The sequence below is a fragment of the Lepidochelys olivacea genome (assembly GCF_965140295.1).
Source record: "Lepidochelys olivacea isolate rLepOli2 genome assembly, chromosome: 21".
Lineage (NCBI taxonomy): Eukaryota > Metazoa > Chordata > Testudines > Cheloniidae > Lepidochelys > Lepidochelys olivacea.
Window position 1 is genome coordinate 10,221,511 of NC_140431.1, and position 22,333 is coordinate 10,243,843.

The 22,333-nt window shown below is 51.6% G+C and overlaps 1 protein-coding gene across 9 annotated transcripts in view; it reads right to left on the reverse strand.

The window, feature by feature from the left end:
- Positions 1-22,333, reverse strand: part of GRM4 (glutamate metabotropic receptor 4) — a 205,449-nt gene that overhangs the window by 62,853 nt on the left and 120,263 nt on the right. For 8 of the 9 annotated variants that reach the window (XM_084611524.1, XM_084611525.1, XM_084611521.1 and 5 more), the window contains 3 exons: positions 15,360-15,495; positions 9,608-9,762; positions 2,927-3,067 (listed from right to left, as the gene is read on the reverse strand). In XM_084611524.1, coding sequence (XP_084467650.1) covers positions 2,927-3,067; positions 9,608-9,762; positions 15,360-15,495 — 432 coding nt within the window. The remainder of the gene's footprint in view (positions 1-2,926; positions 3,068-9,607; positions 9,763-15,359; positions 15,496-22,333) is intronic. The other variant, XM_084611526.1, reaches the window with a different exon arrangement.

Below are 22,333 nucleotides of genomic sequence, written 5' to 3' on the forward strand. Positions count from 1 at the left end.
CCAGCAGACACACAGCGAGTGGGCTCATACTCAGCTGTTGTAAAGGGATGAATCCTGCGGCACTGCACCGGTTGACACCAGCAGGGAAAGCGGCCAGCCAGCTCTCAGGAGAGGTGAGTGCTGATGAAGTTCCCTTACCCCAGCCCTGCAGAGAATGTTTGCCCACCTGCTGCGGGCACATGCCTCTGCCCAGACCCACCTGTAGGCGGGAATAGAGGCTCCGTGCTCCATTCAGCCCTTGTTCTCTCTACCGAGGCTGCTGTCGAGCTAGACAGATAGTGCCAGTTGTGAGGGCGGCTTTTAGCTCTGGCCCTGCAGCGATGGGCACGTAGTAAATGCATGTACTCAGACAAACCACGGTACTGCCCTTTGTCCAGCAGCGTCTGTGCTGAGAGCTCCCAGCTCGTTCCGCCAAACAGCTTGCGGAAGCATCACTAAACCAAATTCCAGCCCGGGGGTGGGGGATGAAGTGTTCCCTGCCCTATCTCCTGTCCCCTTTGCAACATGCATGAACATGCTGCCAGAATGCGAATGGTCGACACGGTGCTATCGATCAAGGCACGACCTCATTGCTGCGAGTCATACAGAAAATTAGCTGCTTACACCAAAGGACCTACAGGCAATCACAGCCATTCACAGGCAGAAGGAGGGGTCACCCAGTCACCCGTTGCAGCTTGGGCTCTCAAGCCTTGGATGGGTTTGAGAGCCCGAGCCACAACATCCATACTGCTAACGTTAGCACCCTAGCGCAAGCCCCACTTCCACAACTCGGTCTACCGCCCTGTCAAGACGCAGTATAGACATGGCCTTGCTGAGTCTGGGGTTGAACTTGAGCAGTTAACCCATTAAATACTGAGTTGCTGTGACTTCACTCCTGTTTTAACTTCAGTGTTAGCCATTGTGGGTTAAGAACGTGCCTTTTATTTGCAGGGCGGACACACGCTGCATGGTGGTGGGTCTGTGCTCCCAGAAAACAGCGCCAAGCACCTCATTGCCTCTAGGTGGAGCAGGTAGAAGGGACACGGGGATGATGAGAAAAACAGAGCACAGCAGAGAGGGATGGAGTGAGAACGAAGGCACACACATTTCAGTGGGTGTGAGGGGGTGTGCAAACAAGCACATGTGCAAACATCTGAGTGTGTGTGTATTAAAGCATGGCTGGGTGTGCACTCACATACATGCAGATGAGTGTGATTTGTACAGTGGTTACAGCAGATCTGCGTGTGGCACATAGAGGCTACAGCATATGTGTGTGCATGGAGAACACCATGTGAAGGTGCATATGAGTGTGAGACTATGCTCACAGTCATGCCCAGTGCACCGCTGAACTGACAGTTTTTGAAAGAGCCCCATGTCTGTCTGATCTGGGTTGCTCGCCTGGACAGTTTTCGAAGCATGGTCTACTTGAAAGACACGATGCAACTCACGCTGTGGCATTCCCAGCTGCGTGTAAAGCATTAAACACTGAACAGGAGCAGAGGGGGCTAAGAGAGATTCCTGGCTGTCAGCTCCCATTTCAGAGGAGAATCAAAGGCAGCTCCACACCAATAGGGAGCAGAACTAGGCAGATCTGAGAGGCTGGAAGAGGAAACCAAAAGGAAAAACATTTTTAAAGCTGCTCCAAGTAGTATGAATGTCTTGAATATTTTCTATCATCTAGTGGGCTGGAGGCACATTTCCATGGTGCTGCCTCCCTACCCGGCACAACTCTCTAACCTGTTTGAATGCATTTTTTAAATTACCCATTTTAAACGGGTTTTCTCAAGGCAATAAAAAAGAAGACACCAACGACTCAGAGAGGGTCTGTGCAGATAAGTCTCGCTGATGCTGCGGTGGTGTAATAGAAACTTACGAGCAAACAAGAGGAAGAATTAGTGCAAAGGGAAATTAATGCCTAAGGGAAGGGCTGTTTGCTGGGAAGGGGACCTTGAGGAGAGAGCAGAAAGGCCCCCAAGGGAGGAGAGGGGAACTGGAAAAGGAGCTCTAGGGATGTGGTTAGTTAAGTGCAATCTATGCTATTTTACTGCTCATGGGAGATGCGGGATTCCACAGCTTCCCCACCCAGCAGACAACATATCCCAGTCCTGCCCTGCCACAACCCCTGCTATTCCTGTCCTGAGCCCCCCCTGCCCTGCCAACGTACGTCAGTCCTGACCAGCAGCCCTCCCTGCTATTCCAGCCTCACACCTTCCACCCTCCTCTGCCAATGCACATGGCTTACAACCCATATAATACATGCCTGCTTCTCCAGTCCCTGGCTCCCAGACAGTCCTCCCCATGTATCCTAATCCTGACCGGCAGTACCTCCTCGCTAGCCACATCCTTCGTTCCGGCCCAGCTCTGCTAGTGCACCCTAAATTTGATCTACAACACCCCTGCTATTCCAGCCCTGGGCTCCCCACACAGCTCTGCCAATGCACCTCAGTCCCCACCTACAGCACCCCCGGAATATTGCAACACTAGACCCCCACACACACACACACCCCTCTGCCACATCACCTCTTTCCAGCCCCATCCTTCTGATTGTCTCTGTAGGGTAGAGATCGTGAGAGCCTGAGCCCAACAGCACTGGTAAGGGTACGGTTCATGATATGCACAAATGCCCACAGAGTTCTATGGGTCATAGGATGGCAATCTAGGCCCTGTTGCATGAGTCCCATTTGACCCCAGATGTCCAGGGCTGTCTCATCTCCCCTTACCCAGCAGAGTGACCCATGAACACCAATGACAAACCCCACCGGGCTTCTTCCTGCTGCTCCCGTTATCTTAGCAGGCTGCTCCCATCTAGTTTCACCTTCCCTCCCTCCCTGGATACCACAGCGCCCCTTGTTACCCGGTCACAAAGGGCCCCCTTCTGCCCTTCCTTCCGGCGCTGGCCTTATGGGGCTTCGCTCCAAACCCCTCCCGTTCCCACCTCGCCTCTTACTTGTGCATTTCTTGATGTTGCTGCCCTTCTTCAGCGCATGCCGACTCAGCTTGCAGTGGAAGTTGTCCTCCCAGAACTCAGCAAACCAGATGTTCCGCCGGTTATTGTCCAGCGTCCGGCTGGAGAAGTATCGGTCGAAACCTGCCAAGGGAACAGGAGAGGGAAGCGTGAAATCCCAGAGCCAGCCGGAACAGGCGCAGCTAAGTCTGAAACAGGCTGGAGAGGGAAGAGGCAAGTGGGTGAAGGGACCATTCCAGGCAACCACAAAGATCCAGTGGGCAGAAAGTGACAGAGTGGCTAGGGAGAGGCATCATCGCAGGCTGCAGTGGGAGATGAAAGCCTTCAGCAGCCCCTCCCATCTCTGCATTCTGCAAGTCTGAACCCAAGGGTTGCATGCACTGGGGTAATATTTAGGCTATTTGGCCAACTTGTAGCTTAGAATGAGGGAAGGGAACTGGGACCAGCTGGGACAGGCTCTGGGAAGGGAGGATTCTGGGCCGGTTGATATAAATGGACTTTGGAGGCGTTGCCATGTTTTACACCAGCCAAGGATCTGGCCCTCTTGAGTATATGAGAGAAGGGAGGAGAAGACCTGGACTTGGATATTTCACAGAATCATAGAAATCCAGTCTGTAAGGAACCTCAGGAGGTCATCTAGCCCATCCCCCTGAGCCGAGGCTGGGCCAAGTAAACCTAGACCACCCCGACAGGTGGTTTGTCCAACCTGTTCTTAAAACCCCACAATGACGGGGATTCCACAACCTCCCTAGGTCACCTGTTCCAGTGTTGAACTATCCTTAGACTTCAAAAGGTTTTCCTAATATCTACCTTCAATCTCCCTTGCTGCAAACTGAGCCCATTGCTTCTTGTTCTACCGTGGGCGGACATGGAGAACAGTTGCTCACCTTCCTCTTTACAACGACCTTTTACTTAGAAGGCCTGTTATCAGGCCCCTCCTCAGCTTTCTCTTCTCTAGACTAAACTTGCCCCCGTCTTTCCTCCTATGTCACGTTTTCTAAATCTCTTACTTTTGTTGTACTTGTGGCACCTTAGAGACTAACCAATGTCTCTAAGGTGCCACAAGTCCTCCTTTTCTTTTTGCGAATACAGACTAACACGGCTGCAACTCTGAAACCTTACTTTTGTTGCTCTCCTCTGGACTGTCTCCAATTTGACCACAGTTTCTTCAAGTGTGGTGCCCAAAACTGGACACAGTACTCTAGCTGAGACCTCACCAGTGCTGAGCAGAGCAAAATGATTACCTCGCATGTCTTCCCTATGCCACTCCTGTTAACTGACCCCAGAATGACATTTGCTGCAGCATCACATGGCCGACTCAGTCATTTAGTTCTTCACCGCAGCCCACAGATGCTTTTCTGCAGTACTGCTGCCAAGCCATCTATTCCCCCTTTTGTATCTGGGGATTTGAATTTTTTTTTCCTTCCTAATTGAACTACTTTGCACTTGTCTGTCTTGAGTTTCATCTCGTTGATTTCAGACCCATCCTCCAATTTACCAAGATCATTGTGAAGTCTAATCCCTGTCCTCCACAGTGCTTGCAACCCCTCCCAGTTTGTGTCATCCGCAAGTTCAATAAGCGGACTCTCCACTCCCTCATCCAAGTCATTAAGGAAACTGAATGCTATTAGACCCAAGACAGACCCCTATGGGACCCCATTAGATAGAGTCTCCCAGTTTGACAGCAAACCATTGATAACTATTCTTTGAATATGATCTTTCAACCAGTTGTGCACCCACCTTATGGTAATTTCATCGAGATCATATTTCCCTCATTTGCTTATAAATGCAACCGCATAAATAACCCACAATACTTCCTACATCCCCCAGTGGGCAAGATAAAGTTACTGCAAGCAGCTTGACACGAAGCCTTCCAGAAAACAAAACAAAAACCCCAGGAGTGTACTGGCCCAGTACATGCAATTGTGTCTCCTTGAACCGCTGCAGTAACTCTGCAGCTTATTATCTCACAATTAAGGTTTATTTCCCCCACACTCCAACCCCAAAACTGGCCCTTTTATGCAACTGCAGCTCTTGGAATGGATTCTGGGTACAACCACATGGGAGAAAAACCTGTACTAGACCCTCTGCCCTCCCCTGGAATGGGCCATGAGAATAGTATCTGCCAAGGCCCCATCTGCCAATGGGTGCCATTGGGATTAACACATAGGGTCAGATCCTGATGTCCCCTTATGCAGGCCCAGAGAGAACTGTTGAGGTCCCACTGCTTATGGGGGCAGGATTCCAGGAGCCTGCAAAGGGAAATCAACCCCATTCCATGCCCCCACAGAGCCCATGGAGGGAGGGCTACCTCCACTGAGGATCCCGAGGGGATGTGGGAGGCAGGAGAGAGGTAAGGGAGGACCTGAAGCAGATGTCAACCCCTCCACGGATCAGCTAGAGGGCTGCTGTACCGTTTAGGAGGGAGGGTTTCTTCTCCCCTCCCAGCCCCACAACCTGGTGGCTTAGGCTGTCCATTAAGACGGTTTCCCCCAATGCATGGGATGCAGGGGACAGAGTGTAGGTAGACTCTCAGTCGGCTTTTGTTACAGTCCCTTGCAAGAGGCAAGAGCCCAGATAAAGGAGGGTTGAGAGAAAGCCCAGAAGAGGCTGGGAACAGCAGGTAATTAGGCAAAGCAGTGGTGGAACAGAATTCAGTGCACCAAGGTGCAAGGCACGGCATGCTGGAAAGAACAATGTGAACCACCGCTACACAGTGATGGGGTCTGAATTACCTGTAACCTCTCAGGGAAAAAAAAATCCAGGTGCCATTGTGGAGGGGTCTGCTCTCTGCTTTGAAAAGCCAGCAAGAAGCATTCGAGGCACCGAGAACAAGACGGGAAAGATTAGGGCATTATAGGAACTGACAGTACCATTCTCCCGCTATATGCCATGGGGCAACTCCCCAGCGGGTGCAAACTGGCACAGCTCTCGCCGTCAGCGGAACTACGCCGATTTACACCGGCCGAGGATCCGTTCGGTCACGTAGTTAGTTGTGCTGACTTTCTCTCAAAGGAGAGGGCAAGGATGATTAAAGGCATCCGAGTGGGAGAGCGCAAAGGGCATCTGAAGCGGGAAAGAAGAAAAATGTGACAAAAGACAAGCACGATGGAGGGGCTGAAAATAACGCAGAGCACAGAGAAGGCCAATCAGGCTCCTGTTTCGCTGATTTCCCCAAGAGCCCCATGACAGATGGTTCAAGTGCTCAGAACCAGCAGCTGGGGCAGATGCTGGACAGAGCTTGGCACACATGCTGCTCCGTGGAAAAGCTGGCCCAGACGGTGGGTTCTGCACATGTCGAAGTTTGCTGGCCCTGCTGCGCAGCATTCTGCATGCCCAGATCTCACAAAGGCAGAGCAGTGTCGCCATTTTACAGACGGCGTAAATGAGGCACCGTAAGGAGACGCAACTGGCCCACGGTCACACAGCGAGTTGACAGCAGCATTAGAACCCAGGTCTTCTAGTTCCCAGCCCTCAACCTTACCCCCCGCCCCCCCGGCAGCCTCCCATTTGTCACGCCGGAGTATGTCTCCACAGCTGCTGGGAGGGCACTTCCCAGCGCAGGCAGACATACACACACCACGTGGCCACGGCAGCACAACTCAAGCTAGCCACCTGAGCACAAGGCCAGTGATACGAGTCAGGTCCTGGCTCTCTGCCTCCCTTTTCTGTTTCACCTACCTTTGAAACACCAGGTCCAGGGAAAGGCACTATCTTAGAACATCAGGGTTGGAAGGGACCTCAGGAGGTCATCTAGTCCAAGCAGGCCCAATCCCCAACTAAATCATCCCAGCCAGGGCTTTGTCAAGCCTGACCTTAAAAGCTTCTAAGGAATCTTGTCACCACAGTGCCCATGTGACTCCCCTGATGTCAGTGGGAATCGTTTCGTTCGTGCAGCGAGACAGACGCTGATCCTTGGACCACACGTCAAAATGCAGGTCCCTGGGGTAGCATCTGCCCCCAGGTTCCGATTCAAAGATGCCACAAAGCGTACGCAGGTCTGGACACTGAGGGCCCCCTGCTGTGCCCCTGGCCCTTTCACCCCATTGCTCTGCAGCCACTGCTGCAAAGGGCAGAGAGCATCAGTGTCCCGCCCCCAAGCCTCGGGGAGCAGCCGTCAGAAGCTTTCAGCACATCAATGCACTTGGCGGTTCGGTCTCTAGACGAGTTAGTGATTGACGGTGGGGAGCGTAATGTGCCCTGACAAGCTCTGTGTCTCGCAGGCATTGTGCTGAGCATGGAACAAACAAGGGAAAGGAAATTGGAGTCTTCAATGTAATGGGGAGCTGCTGCCCATGGGAGAGGCAAAGAGGCCCATGGGGGATACAACGCAGGACCTAGTAACCACATGGCTTCATATAATATTGATCCCCTGGGTTAGGGGTACTCAGCAGATCCCAAGCTCAGATTCAGACCTAGGGTTTCCCAAAGTTCAGGGGAGCGCTGGGAGCCAATGCTTTGGTTCAGATCATTATAAAGGTGGAGCCAGCCACAAGGCACCCAGCCAGATCTGGCTGGGACTGGGAGCTTCAGGATCTTTGGCTCAAGAGCTGAGGAGCCACAGAATAATTATGCTTTAAAACAGTTATGCTGTGATGGCAGCAGGATATGCACTGGCCAAGTCAGGAGCTCTTCACACTACACACACCCCAGTTGCTGCATCTTCCACCCCACCCATCTCTGCCCCTCTCGTGGCAGCTCCTGGAAGGGGAAATCCCAGCCACTCCACTCTTATGCCACGCAGCAGATGCAGGGAGTGCAGCTCCCAGCACTTCCCGCAGCGCTAACAAGTTTGCACAACATCCTGTGCACTCCCCAACAACCAGTGCTCTGCTCAAGTCTTGAGCATAACGAGTGGGGCATGGCTCAGCCCCCGGAGCCCTGAGGGTGGCACGGAAGGCTCCAGCCACGTGTGACTGATGTCAAGTATCACTGATGGATCCGCTGAGTAAGATATCGCCCTTTGCTTCGTGCTCTAAGTTACTCAGTCATGTTGCAAAGTGCTATTAAACAGCTGCCCTCTTCCACTGCAGAGGTGGCTGCATTTCAGTGGTGGGCGGTCACTCCTGTGAGATTATGTTGTCCTTCCACAACACCTTCTATCCACATATCTCACAGCACTTTCCAAACACTCAACTAGTCCTCCAACCCACCCAAAGAGGCAGGCATTAACATCTCTGTTTTACCAGGGGGGGTGTATGGAGGGGGGAGCGAGGAACTGAAGAAAAGGGAAGTAAACTGATTTACCCAAGGTCACACAGCCAGACAGTGGGAGAGCTGTGAATAGAACCCAGGAGGCCCCCCTGTGCTCTAACCACTGGACCATGATGCCGTTCAAAAGGCCAGATCCACAGTGCTGCTGGCAAGGGCCCAGCTGAGGGTCTGGCCCACAATCTGCAAAGCTCACAGGGGTCTTTATGCTGCCGGGGTTCTTGCTGCTATCACAGTGCTGTGTGACGGTGCCCAGACTGTCATGCAGGAGCTTCTTATTGCCATTCTCCATGATGGCAGAGGATATACAGAACCCGGGAAAGCTGCTGGCTTTGCAAGCAGTGCCTTGGCAGGGTCCTGGTCTACGTTACCACCTCTGACAGAGGCTGAGCAAACACCTCGGCCAAAGAATTGGGACTGCACCAGGAAGGGGGAAAGGGCCTCAGCCTCAGCACTGAGCAGGGGAGAGCCAGAGTGGAGCCGTATCCCCCATCTCAAGGGAGCTAACAAGAGGGGGTGGCCCCTTTAAGGCTGAACTGGTTGGGCATGGAAGATGGGGGTGTTTCAAGCTTCCCAAGTGTGAATGCTTTCCTGGATGGGGAGCCTGGCATTAGGGTAATGGCCCTGCTAATTGTGCAGCTCTCACCCTGTGAGGAGATGCCCTCAGCTAAAGTTCAGCGGCCACCCAACCAGAGCAAACGAATGATGATACTTTACTGAATAATTCACTGCAATACTCCTGATAATGCCTTCATTTGCCAGCCTTTCATCCACTTCGCTTGGGATCCATCACTCACCGTAAAGCTTCAGAATAATTACTGGGTTCTTCGAAAGGAATTCTCTAAGCCGAGCACGTGAGAGAGAGGGAGGCAGAGGCTCTCTGCATTCTGGAGCGGCACAGAAATCCATTTTCAGCTCTTCCTCCTCCCCTAGGGACTCTGCCTAGCACCCCTACCAACGGGGCACGGAAATCCAGTTCCAGCGTTCTTCCTCCCACTGCCCAGGGCTACATCTAGATTTCTTCCCAGGTGGGCACTTGCCTTATTCTCCTCGCTATTCAAAGGTCATTGCATGATCAAGGGAGTCTTCCGTCTTTGGGCGCTCCTGCAGCTGCACCAAGGTTTGTGTGTCCGTGTGGAATGGATTCTGGACTTGCCTCTGCTTGGTGCAATTGCAAAGGGGAAAGGAGAGATCATAGATGCAATGGTATAACCAGGTGAGTTGCAAGGCAGAGGGGACAGGCAGCTGGGCGGAGGGAATGGGGTGGCACAGCACAGTAGAGTGGACAGGCAAAGGTACTGGATGAGCCCTACGGCAGAGAAGCAGTAGGGCTCAAAATGGAAAAAAATAAAGTGACGGTACTCACCCCAGTCCCGCCCACTCTCTTAGCTCCGCCCACAAGCCTACCCTGAGACACAGCCGGGGGGAGCTGCAGACTCCAGTCCCACGTACCTTTGACAGACACACGCTTGGGCAGGATGGTGACAGATCCCTCGGCCACCTCCTCTAGGTGGAGCACAGGGGAGATTTTGGAGCCCCAGCTGTCTGAGCCCATCCAGATGAAGTGCCCGGTCTGGTTGGCTCTCTTCGCCGCCTCCAGCACCCTCCTGTGCAGAGAAAAGCCAAAGAGCAGGTTCTGAGCTCGTAGACTTTGCACCCAGGTCAGTGTGGGAGAGAGAAAGCAGGGGCATGATCGAGAACCTGAATCACTCTAAGGAATGTTTTCTAAGCCTATAATCATTCTTGTGGCTCTTCTCTGAACTCTCTCCAGTTTATCCACATCCTTCTTGAATTGTGGGTACCAGAACCGGTCATAGTGTTCCAGCAGCCGTCGCACCAGTGCCAAATATAGAAGTAAAATAACCTCTACTCCTACCTGAGATTCCCCTGTTTATGCATCCCGGGATTGCATTTGCTCTTTTGGCCACAGCGTCACACTGGGAGCTCATGTTCAGCTGCATATCTACCTCAACCCCCAAACCTTTGCAGAGTCACCGCTTCCCAGGAGAGAGTTCCCCATCCTGTATGTATGGCCTACATGCTTTGTTCCTAGATGTACACATTTATAGTTAGCGTATTAAGACACACATTGACTGCTTGCCCCAAGAGGCCCAGATCGCTCTGAATCAATGACCTGTCCTCTTTATGGGGAAGACCCTGTCAATACGGCTGTTGATTAAAAAGTGATTAAGGGAACACAGGTACTTGGCAAAATAAACATCCCTATATAAATGAGCAGGTCGGGAAGATGAGCATCCCAGGGCCCTGAGGCAGTTACTTCTGGGAAGTCCCAGGAAACGGAGGAAGCAGCGGAGGATGGGCGATTGTGTGTCAGGAATCAGGGTCTGCAGCAGAGCTAGTCTCCAGGCTGCCTCGTTAATACAGCTGGCTGGCAGCAGGCTGCCGGATTAGCCACAAAACCCGACTGGCTGCAGAGGTCAGCAAGCTGGCTCATAAGCTTGCTGGCTGAACCTCGCTGGCTTCTCAACACTCATGCTGCTTACCACAGCACCTGCTCTCATGTTACCTGGTTCCTGCTGCCTCTGTCCTGCCCTTTCCTTGAATCCCTCATTGCCTGCTACCCTGCTCACTCCAGTTCCTGCCCCGGTCTGACCCTTGGCTCTGGCTCCTGACTACGGCCTCTGGCTCGATCCCCTGGCTCTGGTACCCAGTTTCTACCTCCAGGTTTTCCCAGTGGCTTTGGCTCCCGACAACTGACTACAACACTGACCTGGCCACGAGGCCTGCTGCCCACTCCCACCACAAGGCTAGACTGACCTCACCCTGGTCAGCTGACGTTATGGTACCAGTCTTCGAGGGGAAAAACAGAAAGCCTGGCAATTACTGTGGTGTGAGTCTAACTTCAACCTCCACAAAATGATGGGACAAATATTTATTAAAATTTAAGTCGCAAGAGGAGGGACCCAGGGACTGGGAGCTTCAGGATCTTTGGTTCAAGAGCTGAAGAGCCACAGAATAATTATGCTTTAAAACAGTTATGCTGTGATGGCAGCAGGATATGCACTGGCCAAGTCAGGAGCTCTTCACACTCACACACACACCCCGGCCACTGCATCTTCCACCCCACCCATCTCTGCCCCTCTCGTGGCAGCTCCTGGAAGGGGAAATCCCAGCCATTCCACCCTTATGCCATCCCCTTTCCTATCACATACACTGTCTATCCCCCTTCCTGCCATTTACCCCTACCCGTCTCCAGCCCTTTTCTGCCTGCCTTCACAGCTGCTGGGCACAAGTGCTGCCCAGGGAAAGAGGTGAAATCTCCACTCCCTGTTCTGACTAGATCCAGTCCTGCCCTGCCGTGTGCTGTCCCTTTGCACAGACACAAAGGGAGCAACGACATGCTACCCAGTTAGAACGGTCCCCACCCTGCCCAGGATGGAAAGGACTGTGCCAGCAGCAGGCCAGGGGAGAAGGACACCCTTGGTATTTAAGCAGGGAAGCGCTGCAGGCAAGAGAGTTATTAAATATTGCAGAGCGTTAGGCAATCAGTGGAAAATTCATTGAATAATTTACCCTGCCCTGTCCTTCCATTGGTGTCTGCCCTGTGATTCTAACCCAGCCTGCAGTGCAGGCATGTTTATGGCTGGTGGGGCAGCAAGGCAGGAGGGATGCGGTGCAAGTGAAAGAGAGGAAGAGGGAGGGTGGATAGAGCAAGTGAGGGGCAAGAAAAGGGGAGAGCCAGGAGGAGGAGGAGAAAAGATACTGAGCCTGAAAGTGGGGAGGATGCCAGAGGGAGATGGCCCTGACCCACAGAGCATGGGGCTGGGGTTCATGCCCATCTCTAGTGAAGAGAGATGGCAGTAGGCCATAGCAATGGGTAAAGCGAGCAGGTGAACTAGGGCACTGAGGTGAATGTGCAGCCAGCGACAGGGAACTGCATTGTTCTGTGCCTCTCCCGCCCCAGCTGAAGCAGCGGCATGAAATGTGCAGAGGCCCCAGCTGAGCATGCAGCCAGCCAAGTCCCCGACTCCACCACACGGCTGCAGCTTCATCGCCCCCTCCCGAGGGAGCTGCACAGAGAGACTGGCTCTCCAGCCCTATTTGCATACGTACTGAAGGTAATTGAATTCCCCCTTTAATTACTGAACATTAGGGAAAATCAGGTTACACAGCAGCAGGCTGGAAAGGCTCCAGCGCTGAGGAGGGGGTTTCTTGCAGGCAGGGAGGCAACTCGGATCAGCCTCGTGAGCCTCTGGAGTGAGAGAAATGTTCCTATCCATGCCAGTGCAACCACTGAACTGGGCACTGCCAGGTGATCAAGTGCCACTCAGGCAGCCAGCCACTGCCAAACTGCTGGTGATCCTTGCCACCCAGCACCACCCCTCTCTCCCCAGCCTCGATCCTCAGCTAGTGCAAACTGGCATCTTTCCACTGAAATCGACGTAGGCCAGCGAAGGATCTGATCCGCGGACTTTGACAGAACGGTGCCGACTTACACCCGCTGGGGGGGGATTTCTTTGAAATGTTCTGCGCCATGATTTTTATTGCATGGCCCTCAGGTACATTGTAAGCTTGGGGCAGGGCCTGCATTCCTCCAGGTGTTTGTGCAGACCCTGAATCTCTGGCCTGGTCTCACGGATTTCGGCCTCCCAGGCCCTGAAATGCGACCTCCTTATTCTCTCCAACTCCCTAGAGGGCTTGATCCTGAGAGGCACTGAACATCTTTGCCTTCCAGCGATGTCAGGAGCACTCAGCATCCAGCTGTCTCGGTCTATCTAAGCTCTTATAACAGGGCCCATCAACCTCAGCAGCACCTCTGTCCTCTCCTATTCCCCTTACTTGTCATCATCTGCCCCTTCTCCCTCTTTTCCCTGCCCTTCCTCCCCCATCAGCCTCTATCTGCACCACTGCACAGGTAACTAGGGGGGCCCTAATCCAGAGCTCACTGATGAGACGGACTTCATCGCCTTTTGGATTGAGCCCTAGGTGCACTGTTGGGAAGAGAATTGAGGAACCCCCCCCACCCCCAGTTGTTTCTCATTAACCATAAAGGCAGATTTATGACTCACACATCCTATGTCAGGGATTTAATTACTTACTACCCGAGTCCAGATGGCATTATTATATTTGTTTTAAAAGCCACACTCCACTGAGCCGCAGGGATGCCGAACATCTGTGACCAACGCTAGCTGCGTTGCCACTTCCCTTGCTCCCAGCACCGGCTCCCCTGCAGTGCGGTGACAAGCACAAGGATCGCCCAAGCTGGATGGGAGGGTCAGCAAGTGGCACAATCCCAGCCCAACCACGGGACTCAGACCAAGTGGCTTTGGGAGGGAGTTGGAGGCAGCTGATGCACACTGGTCTGGCTGTGGATTTACTTCTGTTGGTTCTTTCCACTTGGGGTATAGGACCAGCTCCTAAGTGGGTGTAAATCGGGGTCATTCTGTTGAAACCAATGAATGGAGCTACGCCAAATGACACCTGGCCCTTAGATGGTTTCTGTTGCGGTCCAAATACAAGACAGCACAACGCTTTAAGCAAGCAAGCAGGCTGGTCTGCCAACGGGCTGCTCCTGTCAGCTTTCCACCCTCTCCTTTATTCTCTCTCTCCCCCCGCGCATTACATTCTCCAACAGATAAAAGGAATACACTGGCTTTGTTTAACATTCTTATTTACCAATTTCTATCTACCACATTCCTTGCTCTCGGGCCTTGAGCCCAGTCCTGGGAGACTTCCCATGGTTCATGTCATCTGGGCGAGATTCCAAGGTTCATGCCCTTGAGAGGAGCCGTGTGTGCACTGCTCCTACACAACACTCCGGGTGTGCCCTGAATGTTGCCAAGTGCATGAACCTTGTATGAATGCTACAGGTTTCCACCATGGTTTTTATTCCAGGTCTAAATTAAACTATAAGCTCTTTGGTGCAAGGACTGTATTCTCCTGTGTCTAGCACCTACCACAACGGGGCTCCACTCCTGACTGGGGTCCTGGCATGTGACCACAATCCTAATGAAAGATGATTAGTTTGGTCTGTCTTTGAATTACCCTAGTACTTACGAACCCTAGTGAAGAACCAAGACCGCCTTGTGCTAGGTACTGCACAGCTTTGTGGCAGGCGCATTACAAAAGGGTTAAACACCCATGCCTGGGCTAACTCCTCAGCTGGTGAACGTGGGTGCCGCTCCATGAATGTCAATTACATCAGCAGGGCAGGTGGCCCATCAAGAATAAGCGAGCTGGTGCTGCATGCATCTCTACTGATCGGTAGGCAAGGGGCCAGCCCCCGATCCCATTTACACTGCTGTAAATCGGGAGCAATCCCACTGATGTCAGTGTCGTTCCCCTGGTGTAACAGTGCTGCATCTGACCAGCAGTGGGTATCAGGCTGCTGCCGCACAGGAAAAAAACAAACCACATTTTCCAGGTGTGTACGTGTGTCAATGAGTGCTAGTGGGAGGTAATTCCCCCTTTACACACACCCCTCGCCTGGGTAAACGTTTACAAACCCCTGTTTAATGGTGCTTGCCATTTACACAGCAAGGTAAATCCCGGATTCCTCAGCGCATAAGCGAGCGAGCGTAAGTGTCAGGTTTTCAGACATTTCTATTAAGGAGGGAAAAGAAACTTGGATCGTTTGCATATCAGATGTAAATGGCTTTAAAATCTCTGTTTACCCACATTTACATAATGTTTGCTGATTAATAAATTAGACACTTACAAAAAGCAGGTGTAAATCAATGTGAATCATTAGGCTCCGTAAACATTGTAAGCCACCATATGTCACCTTGATTTGTCTGCTGCCTGTAATCCTGCAGCTCCCCACTGCACGCAGGGATGGAGTATCTTCTTGAGGGACTCAAGTGGAGCTCCCAGAAGCTGAGGACCCCAAAACTAGCAGCCCCTTCTGGAAACATGGGTCTAAATGACTTGCCCGAGGTCACACAGAGTCAGTGGCAAAGTCAGGAACAGAATCCCAGAGTCCTGACTCTGGATTGCTTCTCTAACCATTAGCCCCCACTCTCCTCATTATAATTATGTAACCTCTGCACCAAACACCACCAGCGCTGTGACGTGGCCTGTAAAACAGGCTACCGGGTCCATGGAGTGCTAAGGAACTGTAGGATACACGGCGGGGCAGACAGCATCGGGAGATACCAACACACAGAGAACCTTGTGTTCCCCCTCCTCGCTTCATGTGGTTTGCCCCCCACACCACCCCTAGGCCAGCCCATTATCCACTCACCTGATATCATCCTCGTTGGCAAAGATGATGACGGCCCGAGCATGGGAGGTCTCCAGGAGACGGCGAATGATCTTATCGAACTCTCCCGCCTTGGGCTCCCGAGGTATCTTGACAGACTGGGCCACGCACACTCCCCCTGCGGGCAGACAAGACATGGCACATTTAGACATGCCTTCGAACCGGCCGGCCCTACTCAAGCTCCCTTTGGGGGGATACGTAATTGCTGGGGGGCAGGAAGGAGGGCTCAACTCTTGGGTCCCACATGCTTGAGATCGACACATCTCTGGAAGCAGCTCGACCCTGGAAATGGACAAACCTCAGCACCCCCTCCAGTGCGGGACTGGAGCATATGGGATTTGCATTGCAATTGCCTGTGTGGAATGCCGGTTATTTATAACCCAAGGAAACCAGCAAAAGACCAGCGTGAGGCCATTTAACATGGGTAGGGGAAGCAATTGCCAACATGCTCTGTATTACAGCAGCACCTAGAGGCTCCAGTCAGGATCAGGGCCCCATTTTGCCGGGTGTTGCACAAACACATAGTGAGAGACTGGCCCAGCCTGTAGGAATCTAGGCCTACATGGGACCTACATAAATTATGGTTGTAAGGAAGTTTGGATGTTAGCATGAAAAACAGGCTCCCAGCATGAGATCAAAGAAAATAAAATCCTGAGAAAGAAGAATTGCTGAGTTAACTTTGCAGTGACCCGGGGAATACCAGCGTTATCATTTTTAGGGCTGGGGCGGAAGTAACAGAAACAGAGAGCGTGGTTAACTGGGAACCTGCTTCCTAAAACTCCCTCATCTAGCTTTGGTTAAGGGTCAATAACCAGTAGTAATATCACGTGTTTATTATAGCGTATACAAAGCAAGGTTTTTTAGGGGCTTTTTAGCAGAGCTTAGCCTCACCGTCTGGAGTCATGCCATGATGCAAGGTGTCTCCCGGGCCTGAACCTGTTGTAATTATGTTGGCCAGCACTTATAGGTGTGTTGTTGCTAGGGCATAGAAGGCCGTATATGCTTGTATTGATATTTTGGATGTAACCAGCACCAAGTGGCTTTTGAGACTAACAAACGAATGCATGTGTGGAAACTGAGTCACGGTAATGCTTCATAACCTCCTTAGGATAATTATTGCCAACATTGCCCCAAAAAGCTCACCGCCTAAGCAGACCAGGCAGACGGCAATGGGAGAAGGGCAGTACGGCCATCCCCGTGTTATGGGCCAGGAACTGAAGACGTGGAGAGATGAAGTGATTTGTCCCAGCGAGCCAGTGGCAGCACCAAGAACTGAGCTCAGATCTCTTCTCCTACCCTGTGTCTGTTTGGTGTATAGACTGTAAGATCACTGGGGCTGGGACCATCCTTTACTCTGTGGGTGTCAGAGTAACAGCCGGGTTAGTCTGTATTCGCAAAAAGAAAAGGAAGACTTGTGGCACCTTAGAGACTAACCAATTTATCTGAGCATGAGCTTTCATGAGAAGGGCCATGATCCACGTGGGGCCTCTGGATGTTACTGGAACAAACAACAATCATCACAGTACCGTTGTGAGCGTTTGAGCCCTTCCTCAGCCAGAAGTACTGGTGACTTCCACAGGGCTCTCTTTCTCTCCCCTCCTTCTGCACCAGGGGCTGACACCAATGGGCCCCTAGTGCTCCGAATATATTTGCTCAATGCGTTCTTCCCTCCTATGACGCATGCCCGGGAAGAGACAAAAATCTTCCCATTATTTCCACTGCCGCAGATTGTTTTTTCACACATCACTTTGATTTGTATCATCCTCCCTTTGTCGTGTTGCTCCCTCCGATCAGCCGTCTCGAGAGCTAATCTCTACCATCCACCTACTCCTTTTATTATCTGTCATTTCAAGCCATAACCGCTCTCTCCCCTCCTCGTCTCAATTCTTCGGCAGTTCCCCTGTCTCCGGCGTCTCCTCCAAGCCTTCCTCTGCATTCACCCTTTCCATAATATCAGATCTCGAGGGAGCATCCCCTCCTTGCTTTGCCACTCTTCATTCCTGCTTCCCAAACAGCTTTCAGCTGAGCTCATCATTTCGCATTCTCCTTTTTGAGTCCCTGCCCGGCTTCTTGCAAGTGTGTGTGTAAACACACCTTCTGGATTTCAGACCTATTGCCTGAGGCTTGGCCCCTTAGGGTTCGAGCTCCCTGTCCTCCCAGAAATAGGCATCACCAGTTTAGCCCCTACTCTGGTTAGTGATGGAGCACAGATGTACTGTTCTAGTTACATAATGGCTCTGGAATACTATGGCAATGGGGCCATTAGAAATCCATATAATGTACGTACAATTATATTTGTATTACGGTAGCACCTAGGTGCCCCAGTCATTGATCAGGACCCTACTGTGCAAGGTGCTGTACAAACACAGAACGAAAAGCTTACAATCTAAATCACGGGGCCAAATTCATCTCAGGAGCAACCCCATTGAATTTTATGAGATGGGGTTGGCTTATAATCCACAGTTATGTCAGGTAGGCTAATAAGGGCTTTCCATCCTCATGCTCCAGGCCCCTGTTTGGGTCAGGAAAAAATTGAACAAAAGAGCTCAGTGCCCATTTAATGCACCAAAATAAGCGGTGGCAGGTTTCCAGCAGGGCTCAGTTCATGGGCTGCTGAGCTCTTTGAAAAAGATGGCCTTGATTGTGGGTGCAGAATAGCCAGCCCTTAGGAACACTGGGTGAAATTCACCCCAGCACGAGGCCCATGTACCAAGTCCTAGGAGTTTAAATGGTGCAAGGCCTCACGCTGGCACCTCCATCCAGGGGTGCATTTCACACCTTGCAAGGGTTTCCTGTATTCCCTTGAAGCATCTGGCCACATTCACTGTAATAGACAGGTGACAGGACCAGATGGTTCTCTGACCTATTCTGCGATAGCAGTTCTTCCACTCTTCCCTGGACTAGAGTGACCGCTTGATCACAGAGATGGGAGCTCTGCAATCCTACTCACCAAGCCAGCTGCTGAGCATTTGAAATAGCAGCTAATTAAAACTTAAAAAAAAAAAGAGAGAGAGAGAGAATGAAAAGAAAATTGGATGAGTAACCATGCTTCTGTCTGCTGGGCTTTAACCCTGAACGCCTGCCAGCCCTGGCCCCGCCAAAAGCCAACGGCTCCTCACTGCAACTTTTTGGCAGGCACCAGTAAAAAAAATGGAAAAGAGATGGGAAGAAAATTAAACATTCCAGGACCTTCCGGATATAACTGATGGTCTCAATTTGCATAGTAAATGACACGGCTGATGCCTCGCCTGCCGCTGAAGGATCCCCGCTTAAGCAAAGGTCAGAGTAATTAGCACACAACTGCCATTGCAGAGAGATTTCCCAGAACTCCTGTCATCCAGAGAGGACAGTCCCCTCCTCCAGTTGAGAATCTGGCAGCTGTGCAGCAGGGGAATGACAGCAAGGGAACAGCAGAAGGCACGGGGATGCAAAGGAATTCTTAAACCAGAGCATTCATCCAGCTGGCTGGGGAGCTCCCAGAGCCAGAGCCAGATCCTCAGCAGGCGGAAGTCAGAGCAGCTCCACTGATGAGCAACTTGCCCCTTGGCTCAAACCTGCAGCCTTACGCATGAGATTGGGTTATAAGTGTTATTTGTAGAGCCTAGGAGCTCCCAGTAGGGACTAGCATTGGTGGGGTCTTAGGGACCGTGGCTATTCCGTCAGTATCAGAAAGAATAATAAAACCCAGTTCTTATCTAGTTCTTATCAGTATCATTATCCCTCTTTTACAGATGGGGAAACTGAGGCACAGAGCAGTAAAGTGACTTGCCCAAGGTCGCCCAGCAGGCCAGTGGCAGAGCCAGGAATAGACCCCCAGGTCTCCTGAGACCCAGTCCAGTGCTCTGTCGACTAGGCACACTGCCTTCTATACCACTATACACTCCTACAGCCCCTGCCATCTGAGGATCCTAAAGCGCTTTACAGTTGGGTGACATTCACAACAGTGCCGCTGGCCTGTGCGCCCCTTTGGTCCCACTGGAGGCATTAAGTGGCCTTTAAGCATTGCTGACAGCTTGTGCTGGTCCTCTGCAGGGGGCAAACGCCACATTAACCCCACTCCCACAAGGTAGGCAAGGCTTATGATCTCCCTTTTAGTGATGGGGAAACGGAGTCACGGGAAGGAGATGTGAGCGGCCAATGAGCGGCCTTATTCCTGCCTTTGCCCACACTGAACCAGGGGCAAAGGCAGGAATAAGCCCAGGCCTTGCACTGGATCGGAGAGCCCTCCAAAGACAGAGCAAGGGAAGGCAGGGGACGCCGGGAGGAAAGGCAGATGATTCCAGAGCTGTTTTATTAAGCTGATCAGATTGTTCCTTTTTTCCCCCCTTGGGGACAGAAGGGGCTCTGACCTCATGGACAGCACAAGGAGAACAATCAGACCAGTCAATATTGTCACATGGATCCAACATGCGATCACCCCTAACATGCCCTGTTGCACTAGGCGCTGTACATGAGTGGTAGGAGAGACTCCTCCACGCCTCTTCACCAGCTCTTCCCTCTCCTCCCTCCCTTTTCTCCATCTGGTGCCACCTTGGGCTGATCCAGATCCAATGATCTGCCATTGGGTGCCTTTCTGTTGCCTCCTGTGGGTGCTGGATCAGACCTTTTGGCTAGTGCATGGAGATGGGGTCACCTCATCGCTCCTTAATTCTGCCTCTTCTAGCCTCAGTGTATCTCTCTCTGTATCTCTTTCCCCCTCTCCCTTCTCACCCCACCCCTGGTTAAGCCTCCCCCATTCACAGACAAAGCCATTTGCAAGGTATTCATTTGCTTGCTGGCTGTAATTGACAAGAGAAGCCTCTGGAGGTGAAAGGTTAATGGAGAGCAGCTCATGAATAACCATGACCAATAACCAGCAGGAGAGTGAGTGTGTGTGTGTATGGGGGGGGGGGGTGAGAAAACCTGGATTTGTGCTGGAAATGGCCCACCTTGATTTTCATACACATTGTAGGGAGAGTGGTCACTTTGGATAAGCTATTACCAGCAGGAGAGTGAGTTTGTGTGTGCGTGTTTTGGAGGGGGGGTGTGTGTGTGTGTGAGAAAACCTGGATTTGTGCTGGAAATGGCCCAACTTGATCATCATACACATTGTAAGGAGAGTGATCACTTTAGATAAGCTATTACCAGCAGGAGAGTGGGGTGGGAGGAGGTATTGTTTTATGGTCTCTGTGTATATAATGTCTTCTGCAGTTTCCACAGTATGCATCCGATGAAGTGAGCTGTAGCTCACGAAAGCTCATGCTCAAATAAATTGGTTAGTCTCTAAGGTGCCACAAGTCCTCCTTTTCATGAGCACAAAGCCATGCATAGGCCTTTCGTAAGGTCCAGGAGGCAACACCCCATAGGCACTGAATGCAGGTGTCTTTCCTGTGGTGGATTCATGGCTGCCCCCACCTTATGCCATGGAGCTAGCTCAGGTATTCCTAAGGTGTCTCTCCCTTGGGTTTCTAAGCACCACGTCTTGCTACTGAAACCACATCCTGGCTCTTCCTAGCACAGCACAAGATCCACCCCTAGGTCTTCACGTTGTGTGCAGCACTGCAAACGCCCCCGGGGTCCAGCCAAACAGACGCACATCCCTGTTTATGACTGAGACAAGGCTGAGCTGTGCGTATGAAAGACAGACTGACAACAGGCCCCTGTGCACCTGTCCGAGTGTGTGATCTTGCTGTGCACAGGTTGGTCTCCGTGCGCGTCTGTCCACAGCTGGGTCTCTAGATTTGTCTCAGTCTGTCTCTGAGTGCACAGCATGATCTGTGCATGCGGGTGCACTGATGGGAGAGGAATAAGCCCCATCAGAACATGTGGCACGGACATGTAGCAGGATGAGATCTGGGTGTGTCAGCGAGTCCCCAGGGTAGGCAGGAATGGGTAGCCTGGCTCAGTCAGGAATCCCTCAGAGGCCCCTAGGTAACTGTTAAATCCCGACCCCCTGCATGTTATTGGCCACGGAGCCATGGTAACCAGAAGGCTCCCCAACAAGGAGCCATAATTAATTATTGATCTCTGCACTTCTCCATAACTCACTACTCCACAGAGAGATTTCTCCCTTCCCTTCCCAGCAGGTTGCTTCCAGGGACCAGAGCTGGTCGGGCATCTTTCCACAGAATGGTTTTCTGTCAAAAAATGCTGATCTGTCAAACCCAGAACTTTCTGTGGGAACGGATCAGTTCAGACGGACATCCTATTTCCAAAACAAAATTGGGGGAAAAATGTTTTAGAATTGTCAAAAGGGGTTAAAACGTAAATGTTTGGGTTCCAGTTCAAAATTTAAGTTAATTTATAGTTAAAAAAAAAGTTTACGACAGTTTGACAACAATACAAAATGTTCCAGAATTATCTAAATGAAACAATTGGTCAACCCAAACCCAATTTTTGTGTTTCCTGTTTTTCAGCTTGCAAAAATTTTTAAGATTTCAACTTTTCATCCTGAAAAAGGATTTTATTTCTTTAATTTTTTTTTTTTAAATCTCAAAATGGTTTTGTGGGATGTGAAAACAGTTTCCTGCCCACCTTTGCCAGGCACCACGTTGACTGTGCCTGGCAGCGTGAGCGGCAGGAATCCACCAGCTGCTTCTGTCATCCCGGTGTCCCTCAGCCTCACCCCCCCTGGGAAAGAGACACCGATCCGAGGGCCAGGAGAGGACTTGGCTGCTAGCATCAGTCTCATGGGCACAGCAGAAAGGGACAAATCCCACCCTCATTCCATTCCTTCCATTACTCAGCTCAAGCACACGGTGCTGCCCAATACAAAGCCATCTCCCTCTCCCCTGGGAATCCAGTAGATCAGTTGTTCTCAAACTGTGGGTCAGGACCCCAAAGTGGGTCACGACCCCATTTTAATGGGGTTGCCAGGGCTGGCTTAGATTTGCTGGGGACCAGGGCCAAAACTTAAGCCAGAGGGCTTCAGCCCTGGGCGGTGGGGCTAAGGTTACAGGCGGAAGCCCTTGGTCTTC